Below are 19428 nucleotides of genomic sequence, written 5' to 3' on the forward strand. Positions count from 1 at the left end.
ACATTCCAAATTAAGTTCCACTTTTTTCCATTTTTAGGGCCGAGACTGTGACATGCCCATCAATGGCTGCATGCAGAATCCATGCCAAAACGGAGGGACCTGCCATGCCAATGATGCCAATAAAGATGGATTCAGGTAATTTAGTCATGTCTGGATTGTTTGAGTTGATCATCTGCTTTATGTACAAGATATGTATGAACAGGAAAGTGCTTTAGACAATACAGTGCCTTTGCGAAAGTATTCGGCCCCCAGGAACTTTTCAACCTTTTCCCACATATCATACTTCAAACATAAAGATACCAAATGTAAATTTTTGGTGAAGAATCAACAAGTGGAACACAATTGTGAAGTTGAACGAAATTTATTGGTTATTATAAATTTTTGTGGAAATTAAAAACTGAAAAGTGGGGCGTGCAATATTATTCGCCCCCTTTACTTTCAGTGCAGCAAACTCACTCCAGAAGTTCATTGTGGATCTCTGAATGTTCCAATGTTGTCCCAAATGACGAATGATGATAAATATAATCCTCCTATGTGTAATCAAGTCTCCGTATAAATGCACCTGCTCTGTGATAGTCTCAGGGTTCTGTTTGAAGCACAGAGAGCATCATGAAGACCAAGGAACACAACTGGCAGGTCCATCATACTGTTGTGGAGAAGTTTAAAGCCGGATTTGGATACAAAATGATTTCCAAAAATTTAAACATCCCAAGGAGCACTGTGCAAGCGCTCTTATTGAAATGGAAGGAGTATCATACCACTGCAAATCTACCAAGACCTGGCCGTCCCTCTAAACTTTCATCTCAAACAAGGAGATGACTGATCAGAGATGCAGCAAAGAGGCCCATGATCACGCTGGATGAACTGCAGAGATCTACAGCTGAGGTGGGACAGTCTGTCCATAGGACAACAATCAGTCGTACACTGCACAAATCTGGCCTTTATGGAAGAGTGGCAAGAAGAAAGCCATTTCTCAAAGAAATGTGTCGTTTAAAGTTTGCAACAAGCCATCTGGGAGACACACCAAACATGTGGAAGAAGATGCTCTGGTCAGATGAAACCAAAATCGAACTTTTTGGCAACAATGCCAAACGATATGTTTGGCATAAAGGCAACACAGCTCATCACCCTGAACACACCATCCCCACTGTCAAACATGGTGGGTGCAGCATCATGGATTGCACCTGCTTTTCTTCAGCAGGGACAGGGAAGATGGTTAAAATTGATGGGAAGATGGATGGAGCCAAATACAGGACCATTCTTGAAGAAAACCTGTTGGAGTCTGCAAAAGACCTGAGACTGGGATGGAGATTTGTCTTCCAACAAGACAATGATCCCAAACATAAAACAAAATCTACAATGGAATGGTTCACAAATAAACGTTATCCAGGTGTTAGAATGGCCAAGTCAAAGTCCAGACCTGAACCCAATAGAGAATCTGTGGAAAGAGTTGAAAACTGCTGTTCACTAACGATCTCCATCAAACCTCACTGAGCTCGAGCTGTTTGCCAAGGAAGAATGGGCAAGAATTTCAGTCTCTCGATGTACAAAACTGATAGAGACATACCCCAAGCGACTTGCAGCTGTAATCGCAGCAAAACGTGGCGTAACAAAGTATTACGTTAAAGGGGCCGAATAATAATGCACGACCCACTTTTCAGTTTTTGAATTTCCACAAAAATTTAAAATAACCAATAAATTTCAATCAACTTCACAAGTGGGTCCCACTTATTGTTGATTCTTCACCAAAAATTTATATTTGGCATCTTTATGTTTGAAGCATGATATGTGGGAAAAAGTTGAAAAGTTCCAGGGGGCCGAATACTTTCACAAGGCACTGTATATCCCCATGTCAGATATGAGCTCATTAACAAATTATTAGTTAGGAGATTCACATTAGTGAGTTCAGTTTCGCCAGTTAATTGACTGTCTCATTAGAAGTATTTTTTGGTTGTCTTGAAAATAAACCAGGACCAGACAATGTGTCCAAAGCTCTGATTTATTATTTTATGTGACCTGGTGAAATTAATCTGTACTGAATAGTAGCTTTAGGCATACTTTTGTGTAATGCAGAAAAGTATTTCTAGAGCCCCGACTGAAAAACACTTTGCTTTTTGGATCACTGCTAACGTAAAGATTGTTTATTTAGTTGTATAAACTGAAAAGGAGTGACTCCTCGTTGAGAATAAGGCTGAGTTTATTGTCTGTGCTCCTCAGACAACAGGCTTTATTTCGAACATTTCTTCTTCTACTTCTTTGAATATTTAGGCCACGTTCACACAATGCATTTTTTCAGCATTTTTTAATGCAAATTTTTATGTGCATTTTACAGTACCAGCAAAGTCTATGAGATTTCAGAAATCTCATGCACACAGCTTGTTTTTTTCATCTTCAGTATTTTGTGCAATGCCTTGGTTTTTTCCAAATGCAGCATGTCACTTCTTTCAGCGTTTTTTCAGCGTTTTTACCCATTGCTTTGGGTGGTGAAAAAAAACTAGAAAAACGCAGGTATCAGTTTTTGCTGCGTTTTTGATGCCAAAACCTGAAGAAGTAGAATTAGATTTTTTTTATGCACTAAACTTTTATCAGCATGCCCAAGAGACAAATGTACCATGACAAGAAACGCAGCAACAAAAGCAAAGCAAAACCTGCTTTTTTGAAGCAAGTTTCTTACTGCCAAGAGAGCAGGTTTTGCCTTCGGAAGAAAACGCATAAATAACAAGTGTGAATATGGCCTTATAATGCCATTTTTACATCTCCATTTGGCAACATAAAAGTTTACCTGGTAATAGATAAATAAAACTTGATAATGCTTTTTTAAAGAAAAAAACATGACAGAAGAACCTTAAGGCTATGTTCATACGTTCCTTTTTTGATGCTTTTGTTTCTTCAGGCAAAACTTGAACGTAAATGGAAACTGTACAATAAATATAATATTTTTGGGTAGAACACCACTATAATCTGTAGCGCCAGCATCCCTGCATGCTACCCCTCTTCCCCGTCAGGGATGCTAGCTCACTCACCTCCGCGGCCCTCGTCCCACACTTCCTCCTCCCTCCCTGGAGGCCACCCGGGGTACGCGCACGGAGCACAAATCTCTGGGCACTGTACTTGGGGCACGCGCTCCCTCCCTCTTAAAGAGGCCATGCATGCCATCCTAAAGTGTCACCAGCCAATAGCTAGGGGACACTTTCTATTTAAGGCACCTCCTCCTGCAATGAAGGATATTATTGTATGTAATATTGTGCATGCCGCTAGATTTCTGTGCAGCTTTTTCCTGTTCACTGCACAGCAGTCTATGGAAATAGCTGTTTGTCTTGCTTTTCAAGGAAGTAATGAACAGACCTCTACAGTAGCATGGCAGTCAAAATGAGACAACCTAGCTTATTAGGATTCTAATGCTTTACATACAAATAACAGGTGAATTCTGATCATGCTTACCCCAAATTTGCTTTTTTCCTTTCACCCATGATAGCATCCCAGAGAGAGACTCCACCCTCCAAGGACAGAAAACATATGAAACAAAAAGGAGAAGCCTCTCCAATCTCATCAGTGGTTTCTTGTCCTTGGAGAGGGCAAGTACATCTTGGTGTTTTTCCAGGTAGAAGATCTTTATAACTAACCCAGGCCTTTTCCGGTTGGCTTCCTTTGAGCGGACAGTGTATTGCTCTCAATCAGATTACTATGTAGCTGGGGTGCCTCAGTACTTCTTAGTAGAGAGTTCACTACTCTGTCTGGCCTGTGCAGGCGCATGGCGTGACAGATGATGTCAGGAGTGCGCAAGGTATTCCTGGGGTTGACTTCCAGGATATGCTGTGGGGGGCGCTGACAATACAAAAGACTGCACTTTCCTCTATTTAATGTCAGTGCTGTGCTTCATAGCGTGGCGTGACCCAGAGCATGGTTAATCTGCTGGGCGGAGTTTCTCTTCTTTTACTGATTTTCAGGATGGACAATCCCACAGCCTCCAAAGGAGATCACTCTGGAGAACTGATTCCTCCGTGAAATCTAGTACTTTATGACTCCTAAGAGGGTAATTGACCTATCTGAAATTATACCTGTTTAATTGGAATATTATGCTTCTGTCTTAAAGGAATGACGCTGTGCAAAGCCAAATTCCCAGGCTCATGGAATAAGAAACTCTGTCAGTCATGTATAGAGAAAATGATTTGTTAATAATGCCCTTCATTTACCTCTGAAATTAGATTTATTATTGAAACTGTGAAGTCAGTGCACAAGCTAAACTTTTTAATTCTATAATGCTGTAGATAAGCCATCAAAATAATTAATAAAGGGATGTCCTCTTATGCTCTGAAAACCACCTCTCTGACTGGAGATGCCATTTTATTCTGTAGATTTATTGTCCTTGAAGGGCGGATCCTCTCTCTGGGGTGCTGTCATGGGTTATGGAAAAATTCAAATAGTAATAAGTAATTATCATTTTTTTTATTTAATTATAAGCTCATTGGTTTCTAGTGTCGGGGTAGCTATTTATGGAGGGCTAAATTAACCCTTCATGGTTGATCCAGTGATTTCCAAATTAATTCACAGGGTGTTGCTAGCAACTGGGAATAACCACACGGAGACGGGGGTCTCTGTACAGGAGGATCCAGGCAGATCACTAAGCCCCTTTATTTTAGTCACTTCTTTTATAACATTTTGCTTAATTATGCAAAGTTCTCAACTACCAATAACTTCATTTCCCTTTGTAAGCCAATAATATTACAAGAAAACCGGAATATGTCCCTAGTTACGTGACGTAGAGAATAGAACAATAGCACATTCTTTTAGGGTCTCATATCTCATATCTTGTACAAGCTAGAACAGTCTAGTTTCACCTAATTACAAAATTTATCTTGTAAACAACAAAATGGCGTCGCAAGCACAAAAATTGAGTCTGAAGAACAAGATATCCCGTACATCTGAATACTGTACTTCACAATCCCCCCTAGATAAATTTTGTTAACACATATGCAGCATCAGAGGTGCTATCCCAAGCCATAAGCTCGAGGGGTACTGGTCTTCACATGACTGATGCCGTGTTATCAGTCATGGCTGTAGCGGCGCACCCATCCCCCTGCATACTACAATTTATGAATAACAATGTTTGATGACGGTGGTGGAGATCTTTTGTAAGTAGCCATGTGCTTGGCTTCAACATCTTCATTAAGTAGCCTTTTGAGATCGGTGCAGAGAAAAGCAGGGGCAACGACACCTTTGGTATCATCATTAGCTGTCTTAGTGCAAATTTCCTAATACATACAGGAATACACCAAAGAACAAGTTTTAGTATCACATATACAACAAGGATACAGGTAGCAATATGCAACAAGCTTTGTAAGATCCCAGCTATCAAGCCCCCAATTCCCTTAAACCAATTGGCTGGATTGAGAAAGGAGAAGGTGTCTGACCACCAACTGTCCTTATGATGATCATTGTCTTTATCGTATTGATCTCTGAGTCTTTGAATATCTTCTAACTTTAACTTTTAACTTTTACCAATAATAATATGGAAAATGCGAAAAGCCAAAACATTATGCTATTGGCTTGTTGGGTGATGAGGAGAACTTGATCGGGACCATCATACAAGGGTTCTAGTCCGTGTTTTCTGACATGCCACTTCACGACTACCAAATCACCAGGCTTCAGGTTATGACAGGTGTTGGTTTCTGCTGAATCTGGAAAAGAAAAGAAAACTAGAGCATGGGTGTTAGTAAAAATCTTGCTAAGCTGAATAACACATTGAACAGCACGGTCAGTTTCTTCTGATAACTGCTGAGGCTGGAAATTTGCAACTGGGAGCCTAGCACCAAACAATATCTCATATGGGGACAGGCCATATTTTGCAATAGGGGTAGTACAGATGTGGTATAGTACAATGGGAAGGAGCTCTGGCTATGGAGCCGTAGTCTCCTGCATCATTTTGGTCAATTGTCCTCTCAGTGTGCCTTTCTGCCTCTCAGCTTCCCCACTGGATTGTAGGGTGGTACAGAGTATGGAAGGCTACAGTGGATCCAAGCATTGTCAGAACTTTTTGGTACACATGAGAAGAAAAGGCTGGGCCTTAATCACTTTCAACAACTTCTGGAACCCCATATCTGCATATGACTTCCATCACCAGTTTCTTCGCTGTGGTTTTTGCAGTCATGTTGGTAACAGGGAATGCTTCCGGCCAACTGGAGAACCGGGGGCCCAGTAGATTTTTTGCACCAGTGCGAGGGCCTGATTCTTTCCTCGATGTGTAGGTCCATGTGCCCATGTGGCAATAGCAGGGTACATCCGCTTAGGGAGACACACGAGTTGGTCCTTTTTTCCAGAGACCATTATCCATTTGTGCCCCATCAGTCTTCCACAATTGTCATCTAGCAGGGAGACCTCTTCTTTAAAATCATTCTTAACTATTTGTCTGCCTGACACATTAGTATCCTTAATCTCAGTTCCTTCTTTTATCACTTTCTCACACCACAGTCACTTTCTTGAACCACAATACATCCCGTCCCTGTCATAATAGACAATTTTTCTTCTTCAACATAGCAGTAACAGAAACAATCAGCCTTTTGTTATAGCCAAATATTTCACAGCATAGCACCTGCTATCATTTTTCTGTTCCTCAGTTCCTTTCTTTTCGCACATTTTGGAATCACTTGGCCTTGAGAAATAAAGACAGATATTATTTACACCATCAAGATGGCCTCTGATTGCCTCCAAATTTATTTTGAAGCAGTACTATGACCCCAAACATGCATTCACTGTCATTAAGATCTATCTTCAGTGTAAAGACTGAGAAATTCTGAAGGTGATGATATGGTTCTTACAAAATCCTGAGCTCAACATCGAGTTTGCCTGGGATTACATGAAAACACAGTAGTATCGAATAATGATGTCTTAAAACATAACATTTTAGAAATATGCCTAGATCAATTTTTAATTAGGGTTTGTAGCAGGTAATCATTTCTGGATACTGGAGACATACAATTATGCTTGGACTGCAAGGTAATCTATGCAGACTTTTCTGTTTACCAGAAAGTAAATTAGATCATTTAGCAAAAACTGATAGTAACAAGAATACTAATGGAAGGTAATAAATCACACAGTCCTGAGTAATGGTTTGTAAATAAATGGAAATCTACCCTCTCATTCTGAAAGGAACCTAGCCTTGATACTATAAACAAATATGTTAGCATGAAAAGGTAGTTAGACATTGGTCACTGATATCCTTCTAATCTCTTCTTTAGGTTTCCTAAACATGATTACTTATTATAATGAACTAGATGGTGGCCCGATTCTAACGCATCGGGTATTCTAGAATATGTATGTAGTTTATTTAAAGGGAATCTGTCACCCCATTTTTACCCCATAAGCTGGGGCCACAGCCATCAGGGGCTTATCTACAGCATTCCGTAATGCTGTAGATAAGCCCCCGATGAAACCTGAAAAATAAGAAAAACACGTTAGATTATACTCACCGGGGGGCGGATGCGGTGGGAGTCGCGGTCCGGTCCGGCGCCTCCCATCTTCATACGATGATGTCCTCCTCCTTGCTTCTCCCTTGGATTCTGCGCATGTGTACTTTATCTGCCCTGCTGAGGGCACAGTAAAGTCCTGCAGTGCGCAGGTGGCGGGAAAGGTCACAGAGGTACGGCGCCTGTGCACTGCAGTACTCTGCTCTGCCCTCAACAGGGCCGATAAAGTATGCGTGCGCAGGAACCGAGGGAGAAGCAAGGAGGCGGACGTCATCGTATGAAGATGGGAGGCGCCGGACAGGATTGTGACACCCATGAGACCGGACCGAACGCCGGGGTGAGTATAATCTAACTATTTTTTCTCATCTTTCTGGTTTCATCGGGGTCGGGGGCTTATCTACAGCATTACAGAATGCCGTAGATAAGCCCCTGATGGCGGTGGCTGCAGCTGATAGGGCTAAAATGGGGTGACAGATCCCCTTTAAATTCCGTGCCAATATCGCTGATTGCGGCAAATCCGTGCGGCAGGAGATGACACGCGGCAACCGTCAGGAGATCAGTGGATAGCTGATTGGTTGCAGCCGGCCGCAACCAATCAGCGACGCGGGATTTCCGTTACAAACAGACAGACAAAATTAGACGATTATGTAGTAGACGTTTGATAAGCTGATTTATTTATTATAAGGACATTTTGTCTGTAAGCAAAAGGAAAAATATTGTTCATGTTTGTTTTTGCCATATAATTCACAAGACATTTCCCTTTTTTTTGTATTAGCATGTTTCTCATTAGCATCATTGGTTTAAAATTGATTTAAAGGTCATCAGAGCTTGTGCATCGTGACATTCTTTTAATGTATTCTGTAGTTGCGCTTGTCCATTGGGATTTGAAGGTGATAGGTGTGAGACAAATCCAGATGACTGTGACGATAATGATTGTGAGAACAATGCTACCTGCATAGATGGAATCAACAACTATGTCTGCCTTTGTCCACCTAATTACACAGGTAAAGAATGAATTAAAAAAAACTATTACGTTTAATAATACTCAACTCGAATGTCTTTGTGATCACTGTTTATGCATTTTGCAAAATCGCTTAAACTATGACTACCATCATAAAAATCCCCATAAATTGTGCTTTCTCTGAGAGCTTAAAAACCCTTAACCTAGTAATGTACGCGTAAGTACATATCCGACTTAATATATTATAGACAAAATATAACTGTAATAAATAATAGGATTTTCCTTTCTGGGATCTTCCGCTGTAAAGATTGAAATGGTTCTGCAAAGAAAACATATGACAGTAATCTAAATATCTAGCTTTTGCATCCATTTCTGCTCTCATATTTTATTATAGGTAACACAGCTACAGTGGGGAAAATAAGTATTTGTTGATTTTCAAGTGTTCCCATCTACAAAGAATGGAGAGGTCTATAATTTTTATCGTAGGTATACTTCAACTGTGAGAGAGAATCTTAAAAAAAAAATCCAGAAAATCACATTGCATAATTTTTACATAATTAATTTGCATTTCATTGCATGAAATAAATGTGATACAATAGAAAAACAGAACTTAATATTTGGTATAGAAACCTTTGTTTCCAATTACAGAGGTCAGACGTTTCCTGTAGTTCTTGACTGAGTTTGCACTCTGCAGCATGGATTTTGGCCCATTCCTCCATACAGATATTCTTCAGATCTTTCAGGAGCAACATGGAGTTTCAGCTCCCTTCAAAAATTTTCTATTGGCTTCAGGTCTTGAGACTAGCTAGGCCACTCTAGGACCTTGTTCTTGGGGTCCTACTCATCCTTCTTCTTCCTCCAAACATGATGAGTGGAGTTGATTCCAAAAAGTTCTATTTTAGTCTATTCTGACCACATGACCTTCTCCCATGCCGCCTCAGAATCAACCAGATGGTCATTGGTGAACTTCAAATGTGCCTGGACATGTGCTGGCATGAGCAGGGGGACCTTGCGTGCCCTGGAGGATTTTAATTCATGACAGCATAGAGTGTTACTAAAGGTAATGTGGTCCCAGCTCTCTTCAGGTTGTTGACCAGGTCCTCCTGTGTAGTTCTAGGCTTATTTCTGACCTTTGTCAGAATCATCCTTACCCCTAGAGGCGAGATCTTGCATGGAGCCTCAGACCAAGTAAGATTGAAAGTCATGTCATGTGTTTCTTCTATTTTCTAAAAATTTTGTCAACAGTTGTTGCCTTCTCATCAAGCTGCTTGCCTATTGTCCTGTAGCCCATCCCAGCCTTGTACAGATTTACAATTTTGTTCCTGGTGTCCTTAAACAGATTTTTGGTCTTGGCCATGGTGAAGAGCTTGGTGTGTGATTGATTGTGTGGACAGGTCCTTTAGGCTAGTTTCACACTAGTGTATGGAGGAGCTGTGGGCTTCCTCCGTGAAGCTCCACTCCCTGCCGCGCCTCCTCCGTTCAGCCCCGCCTCTTTCGGCATGCATACCCTATCTTTAGCATTAGGTACGCAGGCCATGCCGATGAATGCAGATGCCTCTGCGTGCGTCTTTTTGACGTTGCGGCGACCTGCACCAAATGCAACATGTTGCATTTTGGTGAGCTCGCCGCTCCATCAAAAAGACGCATGCGGAGGCATCTGCATTCATCGGCACAGCCTGCGTACCTAATGCTAAAGATAGGGTACGCAGGCCGCATGCCGACAGAGGAGGGGTTGAACGGAGGAGGCGCAGCAGGGGGCGGAGCTTCACGGAGGAAACCCGCAGCTTCTCCATATGCTAGTGTGAAACTAGCCTTATACAGGTAACAAGTTCAAACGAGTGCAAATAATACAGGTAATGAGTGCAGAGTAGAAGGGCTTCATAAAGAAAAAATAACAGGTTTGTGAGAGCCAGAATTTTGGCTGGTTGATAAGTGATCAAATACTTATTTCATGCAATAAAATGCAATTTAATTATTTAACCATCACAATGTGATTTTCTAGATTTTATTTTTAGATTCTGTTATCACAGTTGAAGTGTACCTACAATAAAAACTACAGACCTCTCCATTCTTTTTAAGTGGGAAAACTTGCAAAATTGGCAGTGTATCAAATACTTTTTTTCCCCACTGTACATAGTTAAAAATGACTCCTGTTTACCAAGTTCAATGGCTGGAGAAATTGAAAATCAAAACAAATCAACCCAAAAAGATCAGTCATCTCTATATCTAAGGTCTGTATGTAAAACGAGAAGCATACGGATAGCACGAGAACCAATACAAGTCAATATGATAGTTCACTTAAACGTTTTTTTTACACTCAACAGATGGTCTGCATGTAATAACTTGCAGCATTCAATATTTTGAGCTGTATTCCAGATCAGTCTCCCTCATTATATATGAAGATGTGCAAAACACAGATCACTTATGGTTTTCATCTGTATGTCATGTGATTTTCACAGATCCGTCATAATTATGAAGATAGAAAACTGAATTTGACCTTTATAATGTATTAAATTGTCAATGCAAAAACTGGATGCCATGTGCATTGACAAACAGACATACGGACATAAAAAGAGACATATGGGTACAATATGCATATAAAAAAACGGACATAAAGGAAACATAACAGATGTAAAAATGTTGGGATTTTCATGACAAAAAAAGAACCCGACCGAAGTCTGTAAGGGATTCTACATTTTCAGAGGAAATGAAATCAGAGGACTAATTTTTTCTATGTATTACAATACATAAAGTAAAGATAAAGTTAGATTGAGAATATATTTAGTTGCTTACGTATGTTATTATTGAACTAACCAACCATCAGGCCCAATCATGGATGTAACCAAATACTGTAAAATGCTTTTTTCAGTGCATGTGTTTTTGTGATAGTCAGGCTAACAACCTAGCATAAGGCATATCCATTTTTAATTTTATAGTTTAATAGTGTTTTTAATTGTGCCGAAATAATATAGTCCGGGAGGCAGCAAATGTCACATCAGAAATAGGTTCCCTTTGTTCAGCGTGAGGTTGAAATATTGGCCAAATAGTTGAGACTCTGTGTACTTTCACATCTTTGAGCTTTACAATTAATAGAAAAATGTAAAGAAAAGTTTATACTAGTGCTCTGGATGTTGCAAACAAACTTAAGCGCTATGTAACTTCAGTCAGATATGTACAAAACTGAATGTGAAACTATCTGTATCCTGTTTCAAGGTGAACTGTGTGATGAAGGTATCGACCACTGTATTTCCGAGTTGAACCCATGTCTGCATGACTCTAAATGTATTTCTTCTGACAAGGGATACAGGTAAGCAAAGTCCAATTTAAGCTCAATAGCAATAAGATTTTTCTGGACCTTATTTTAAAATGTACGGTACTTCATGTGATTTTTGCTGCCCATCGTAATAAGTTTTTTACCAGGGAGAAATCTTTGTAGAATGCATGTGATGCTATTGACTTGCTAGATGACAACAGGATCTGATAAGATACATGTGACATGATCATCTGTAGAGTAGAGTCTTGGGCTTTGCCCAGGCATTTGTTTTACTGAAGATATAACTCAACAATCTAAGCAAAAGAGATTCTCGACTGATTATATTGTTGTATTTAGAGTTGAGCGAAACGGGTCGGTCAAATTCAAAAGTCGGCGACTTTCGCTAAAGTCGGGTTTCATGAAACGAAACCCGACCATAGCGTGAGGTCGGCGACCAGAGCGCCAAAGTCGCGTTTCAAATGATGCTTCCAGCGCCCTTTTTCAACCAATGATGGAGGACGCACACTGTGGGCAACGAGATGACATGGGCATCGATCACCACCATCTTTGAGAAGGGCATGCAAGTGATTGGCTGGCTTTGTGTGGCTTCAAAGGGTCCTCTAAAAGGGCGTGCACGCCGACTGCCATCTTACTTCTGCCGATCTTAGCATTAGGGAGAGGTTGCTGCTGCTGATTCAGAATAAGGGAGAGCATTAGGCAGGGAAGAAGAACAAAAAAACTGCTTCTCCTGTTAGCGATTTCCACTTACAACACAACAGTCTGTGTGCAGTGACAGGGGAGGCTATATTTTTGTGCATCAGCTCTGTTGGTTATTAGGCTGCCTTATAAGGCTCCCTGATAGCTGCATTGCTGTTTGCACACTGCTGTGCAAACTGCTTTTTTAAAAGCAAAAATACTTTTCTTCCTCTTTTCTGCACAGTTACCAAGCGTTCATTTTTCCACCCTTTTGTGTGCAGCAGTCCTGCTTATTAGGCTGCCTGCGTCCATACTTGGACTGAGAGCATCATTGTCAGCGTCCTCAAATCTCTAGTGAGATTCAAATTCTCACCAATACTATATACACCCTCCACCTTATCATACACCATCCAATTTCAGCCTGTTACATTGAGGTGTAATCTGTACTGGGCCTGGGATACTAGTTCAGCGTCCTCAAATCTCTAGTGATTTTCAAATTCTCACCAATACTATATACACCTTCTACCTTGTTTTACAGTACCATATAGCTGGTGGTATTTTGGGTACATTTTCACAAAAATGAGGAAGTATGGTGGAAGAGGCCGTGGAAGTGGGCGGGGGTTGCCAGCTGGTCCTGATGGTGGTGGTGTTGGTGGTGCGTCTGTTGGTAGTGGCAAAAGCACAATAGCACCTAAGGCAGGAGGTGTTGAGCCTGCATCATCGTCTGGCTCCACAAGGCCTCAAAGGCTCCCTTTTCTGGGAGTAGGTAAACCACTTTTAAAGCCGGAGCTTCAGGAACAAGTTTTGGCTTACATTGCTGACACAGCCTCCAGCTTTCTCGCCTCCTCTTCTGAAGTTTCAAAAACTAAAAGCACTGAGTCGTCAGTGGAGGCTCCTGGTCAGGAACAACACCTTTCCTTGTGTTCTTCACCCCTACCAGAAGTGAAGGATGCAGCAGGCCACACTACAGATTACTCCATGGAGCTCTTTTAACATACCATGCCTGGGTTTTCAAGTCAAATCATGAATTCCCCAGTCCAAGATGAATCTGACATGGAGTGCACTGATGCACAGCCACTGCTAGATTTTTCTGCTGGTACATTCACTCAGAGCACTACATTGTCCTCGCAGTGTACTGAGGCAGAGTCAGACCCTGATGAAACTCAGGTGCCCCTTCCCGCATACTATACCACCTTACACGTTGACACAGAGGAAGGTGCACATGAAATTGAAGAGGAGGTGATGGATGACCCACTTGTTGACCCAGATTGGCATCCATTGGGGAAATTGCCAATAGCTCAGAAGAGGAGGAGGAGGATCTGCAGCAGGCACCGACATCGCAACAGCTGTTATCTGGCAGGACCGTAGCAGTCCAAAAACGTGTTACAAAAACCAAAAGAGTTGCAGAACAGCTTGGCCAGATGGTCAAATTAGCACAGCGTGCAAGGCCTCAAAATGTCTTCCATAGTAGGAAGCGTGCAGTGTGGCACTTTTTTGAACAAAATCCTAATGATCAGGCAAAGGTTATCTGTAAGAAGTGCGCAAAGACCTTTAGCCGAGGGAAAAATCTGAGAAATTTGAATACCAGTTGCATGCTTAGACATTTAACCACCATGCACTTGCAAGCATGGACGGACTACCAAACCTCACGTACCACATGTGCACCTGCTCCGAATGAAGGTAGTCAGCAACGCTACATTGCTTCCCCCACTGTAAGCCCACCGATTAGCACACCACCAGCAGCAAATGTCGAGGTGTTGTCGCAAGGGCAAAGCAGTCATGGAATCACAATGTTATTGCTACGAAAGACTGAATCTAGGCCATCAGCAACACCACCAACACCATCACCATCACCAACCCTCTCTCAGTCCACCATGTCCACTGCTAGTTCCACCATAAGCAGCTCTCAAGTCCAGCTCACCCTACCAGAGACTCTGAGTAGGACAAGAAAGTACTCATCCTCTCATCCGCGTACACTGTCTTTGAACGCCCACATTGCCAAACTAATCTCGTTAGAGATGATGCCCTACCGGTTGATTGAAAGCAAAGCTTTCCGCAAGCTCATGCCCTACGCAGTACCACGCTATGACCTACCCAGTGGGCACTTCTTTTCGCGAAAAGCCATCCCGGCCCTCCACGTGCATGTGAAAGACCGCATTGTCCATGCACTCAAGCAATCAGTGTGTGGAAAGGTGCACCTCACAACAGATGCATGGTCCAGTAGGCATGGCCAGTGCCGTAACGTGTCCATCACTGCGTACTGGGTTAATGTGGTGGATGCAGGGTCCACAGGGGACAGCGACGGTGGGACAGTGCTGCCTAGCCTACGGTATAGGAAACAGTTGGCTGTAGGCGTTCGACCCTCCTCCTTCTCCTCCTCCTCCAGAAGCGAAAGCTCGTCCACATAGCGCAGTCGCACGAGCACTCCATCCGCAGCTGCCAGTGTTGCACACGAGGTGTCCCACTATCGCACAGCTAGTGGTAAGCGTCAGCAGGCTGTGTTGAAGATGATGTGTTTGGGCGACAACAGACACACCGCGGAGGTACTGGCTGAATACTTGCAGTGACAAACTGAGTCATGGCTGGGCAGTCTACATCTTGAGGCAGGCAAGGTAGTTAGTGATAACAGCCGGAATTTTGTGGCAGCCATAGCCCTTTCAAAACTCAGACACATACCTTGCCTGGCTCATACCTTGAACCTGGTGGTGCAGTGCTTCCTCAATAATTATCCGGAGTTAACAGCCCTGCTTCATAAGGTGCGAAGACTGTGCTCGCACAACCGCCGGTCGCCCGTACACTCCAGTTGTATGCAGAAGCTGCAGCGATTGCTCCACCTTCCCAAGCACTGCCTAATTATCGACGTTGCAACAAGATGGAACTCCACCCTGCAGATGGTTCAGAGGCTGTGCGAACAGAGGCAGGCTATAATTCATTTGTGGGAGGATACACGGTCAGGCAGTTTGCGGGCAGACATGGAGTTGTCTGGTGTGCAGTGGTCGAAGCTGAAAGACCTCTGTAAAGTCCTTCAGTGTTTTGAGGAATGCACACGGCTGGTAAGCACAGACGACGCCATCATAAGCATGAGCATCCCACTTATGCGTCTGCTCATGCAAACTTTGACGCACATTAAGGAGCAGGTGTCTGCAGCCGAGGAGGAAGAGGAGGAGGGAAGCCTTGATGACAGTCAGCCATTGTCTGCTCAGGGAAGTCTCGTGGAAGAGGTGGAGGAAGAAGAGGATGATGATGGGGATGATTATTTTTGGGGAGGAGGATGCTTCTCCGGGGGCAAGAAAAAATGTTGGCATGGCAAGGTCAGGTACAGGGTTTGTGCGTGACTGGAGGGATGTTGATTTGCCAGAAAGTGCTCCTCCACTCAGCACTCGCTGTGCATCATTGACACCTGGAACATTGGCCCACATGTCTGATTATTCCTTGCAGATCCTAAAAAGGGACCCCCGCATTGCCAAAATGATGAACGATGATGACTACTGGTTGGCCAGCATCCTGGATCCATGCTATAAAGGCAAATTCCAAAACATCATGCCACAGGAGAACCTAGAGCTAATATTGGCTAACAAACAAGCAACTCTGGTAAACCGTTTGTTTGAGGCATTCCCAGCACACAGCGGTGGTGATGTTTCTCCCACGAGCCGTAGGGGGCAACATGGAAGAGGTGTTCGTGGTGCACACAGCCGAAGTGGCATTGGAGACAGGGGTTTCATGACCATATTGTGGACTGATTTTTCAAGTACCGCTCACACGACTGGTAATACTGCATCGATTGAAAGTGACAGGAGACAGCAGTTGTCAACTATGGTAACAAACTACTTCTCTTCACATATCGATGTTCTCCCTCACCGGTCATTCCCCTTTGACTATTGGGCCAGTAAACTTGACACATGGCCTGAATTGGCACAATATGCCTTACAGGAGCTCGCTTGCCCTGCTGCTAGTGTGTTATCTGAAAGAGTCTTCAGTGCTGCTGGATCAATCTTGACAGAAAAGAGGACCCGTCTCTCGACCCAAAATGTTGATGATCTAACCTTCATTAAAATGAACCATGCATGGGTTTCAAAGGATTTTGTCCCACCCTCCCCTGCTGACACGTAGGTTGCCAGAAAAATGGCTCGCTTTTGTCCTCCTCTTCCGCGGACTTATCCAATTACTCCATTTGCAGCTGCTGAATGTCCAACATCAACATATGCCATTTTTCCACCTCCCTAACTGGGCTGCCTCCCCCACAGGGCCGGGGTCACCACCTGGCGCACGCACCCGTGTGAGTGCCGTTGCCCTGGACAGGTGGGTGGGCCCACTCTTGGGCGACGGCACTGGCACAGGGTCCCTCATAGTACATTCAAGTGTCTCTGATGGTGGGGGTGCACACCCACCGTCAGACACACTGGCGTACTATGAGGGGCCCTGTGCCAGTACAGCCGGCCACGAGTGGGCCCCCCCTGCTTGCTCAGGGCACCAGCACTTGCAATACTTACCTCTCCCTGCTCCACCACTGTGTAGTCTGGCCTGTTAATACTTCACTGGGACTGCCAATACAAATTTGGTGAAATGATAGATGGTGGTTAAGACGTAGCTATGTCCTGTCCTGCTGGGCTCTATCTTCAGATGATCAATGGCTTCCATTTATTATGGACGTCAACTCACAATGAGATGCAGTGGTGGTTTATCATCAGCTTTCACGGTTTTCCGACTCACAGACGTGTGACAGTCCTGCCCACATTTTTAAATGCCAATCCAATAGAATCGCCTACGGTCTGTGGCTTGTGTCTTTTGCACTCCAAAGTTACCTGACAAATCATGATAGGCAGTGAGGACAATGTCTACATCTCTCCCTGTGATCACAATTTAATGGGAATGAGTAACGGTGATGGGTTCCACGGTACTGCAATACAGCAAACCTTTCTTCGCAAGAACTGTATTCGCTGCCTCCACAGACAAAGTAATTGAGGGTCAGCATCGCCTCTGAGAATTCTCCCAGGAGTTTTTCCCATGATTAGTAATTCCAAAATTTCTGCAATCACTCGACTTTCCGTCTGTACTTGTATCCATCTCGTTTCCTCTTGTGGAGAGTCTGGACTGTCTTACTGAGACTGAAATATATATGAAGATTGAAAAATACCCCAACTGTGTATACTGGTGTACGCTTAGAATACATAACCCTTTTTCTACTTTTTAGATTCTTGTCTAATCCAAACTGAGGAAAAAGACCAAGCAAAGAATGGCCTGCACACCAATTAAATCTGATAACACTTAATAACCGTAGAAAAATGCTTTATTGGAAAACACAACACACGTGTTAAAAACAATTAAAAAGGACAAAGGAAGTCCATGTAACACCCCTGCATATAATAATCACATACAGCCATAATAGGTATAGAGCCCTTTTTGTATCATTAAGAGTACAGACAGTGAAAAGCCATTACAATACACCATGTGTGCAGAGTTTTTTCTGAGACATATGTAGTCTCCAAATTGATTCCTATATACCAGACCAATGTACAAACTTTCCAGGACCACAATTCAGGAGCCTGCAAACAAATAAGGCTGTTAAAATGTAAGAGAAGTTGTAGCTACATACTCACTGAACCACCTAATGAGCAAAAACCCTGAAAGCCAGCTCAATATTGCCAGATGATGTGCTGGTGGATGGCCAGGCACCCATGAAGTCTGTGGATAGCCAAGGGAATAATGCCCATAGGCATCCAAAATAAAGCTAACACAGGGCTGAAGACATGGAGCAGGGGTGTGAGGAGCAACCCCACGCGTATCGCTTGCTTAAAGCAGCTTCATCAGGGGAAGTGTGCTTGCTGGCCCAAACTCCGCATTTAAATAGCATGTAGATAATACCTTAAAGGTCATCTGGTGTGTGAAAACTCCCCAGCGGTCATTGCCCTGCAGATGTCTCGTGCAGCCCGGTGTTCACACCAAAATCTCGCGAGAGGACCGCTGGATTGTCCCATCTCGCCGAAATCTCGCGGGAAGGCCGCGAGATCATTCCATATACCGCTGTATTGGTTTGTTTGCGCCTGCGCAGTGTATTCAGTTTATTCAGACCGGTCAGCACAAATAAAAAGTATCCTTTGCCTTCGTATAATCACTAACCTGGCACTGTCTATGCATCACATGGTAGGAAAAAATGTATATAATCCATCAAAATCATGCAAAAACTCAGTACCTCCCCATCTAAAGAGAAAAAAAAAATAGAGCAAATCAGCCAAAATGTATTTTTATGCGCTCCAACCAATAAGTGCGCAAAAAAGGTAATCACTATGCACACATCAAGTGTGTATATACACATACACCGAAAATAAAATACATATATATACACACACACATGTATACATATGTATGCACAATAATGAATGTACAATAGATAGTTAACAATATATATAGACCTCCATGGCTTTGATATTATAAAATAGCAAAAAACCTTGACCGTACTCAAAACGGCCAAGGTCACATATTTGTACATCTGGGAATTGAACATTATATCCAAATGGTCATGTATGTGTAAAAAGCGCCCTCATTAAAAATGGGAAGGTTGGGAGAGTATAATGTATAAATAGACAGTGTCCACCATATACAAAAATGAAAAAATGAGGCAATTGACAAAGAAAATCCTGTGAAGGAATATACAAGTATTAGGTAAAGAGATAACAAATCATTTTTACCTATATAGTATCAAAGGGAACAGTTATGAAACAGTACAAAATATTAATCTTATAAAAACCAAACGACAGGTACTGATCATAGAGCACATAGAGTGATGTATCCAAATAGGGGATGATTCATTTCCAATGCAGACAAACGACAAGTCCTGATAATGAGGCTGGTGGTGTAATGTATCCAAATAGGAGCAAATTGATTTCCAATGTGAAGAAAAACCGTCAGAAGGAAGTGTCCAAAATTGCTAGGACACCTTGAAGGCCCGAACGCCAAGGGGGTTGAGAGTGTCTTTGTCGGACTCCGGAAATATACACGCAAATTTTTAATGTTTAAACTATGCTATATATACCTGGTATCTGGTGATACTGTACCCT

The 19428-nt window shown here is 42.7% G+C and overlaps 1 protein-coding gene across 2 annotated transcripts in view; it reads left to right on the forward strand.

Moving 5' to 3' along the window:
- The window catches only part of SLIT3 (slit guidance ligand 3), a 1050869-nt gene that overhangs the window by 912752 nt on the left and 118689 nt on the right, over positions 1-19428 (forward strand). For both annotated transcript variants that reach the window (XM_073573732.1, XM_073573731.1), the window contains 3 exons: positions 38-135; positions 8328-8467; positions 11638-11731. In XM_073573732.1, the coding sequence (XP_073429833.1) occupies positions 38-135; positions 8328-8467; positions 11638-11731 (332 nt within the window). The remainder of the gene's footprint in view (positions 1-37; positions 136-8327; positions 8468-11637; positions 11732-19428) is intronic.

Source organism: Dendrobates tinctorius, unplaced genomic scaffold (assembly GCF_039654945.1).
Source record: "Dendrobates tinctorius isolate UK_male_01 unplaced genomic scaffold, ASM3965494v1 ptg000036l, whole genome shotgun sequence".
NCBI classification, from domain to species: Eukaryota; Metazoa; Chordata; class Amphibia; order Anura; family Dendrobatidae; genus Dendrobates; species Dendrobates tinctorius.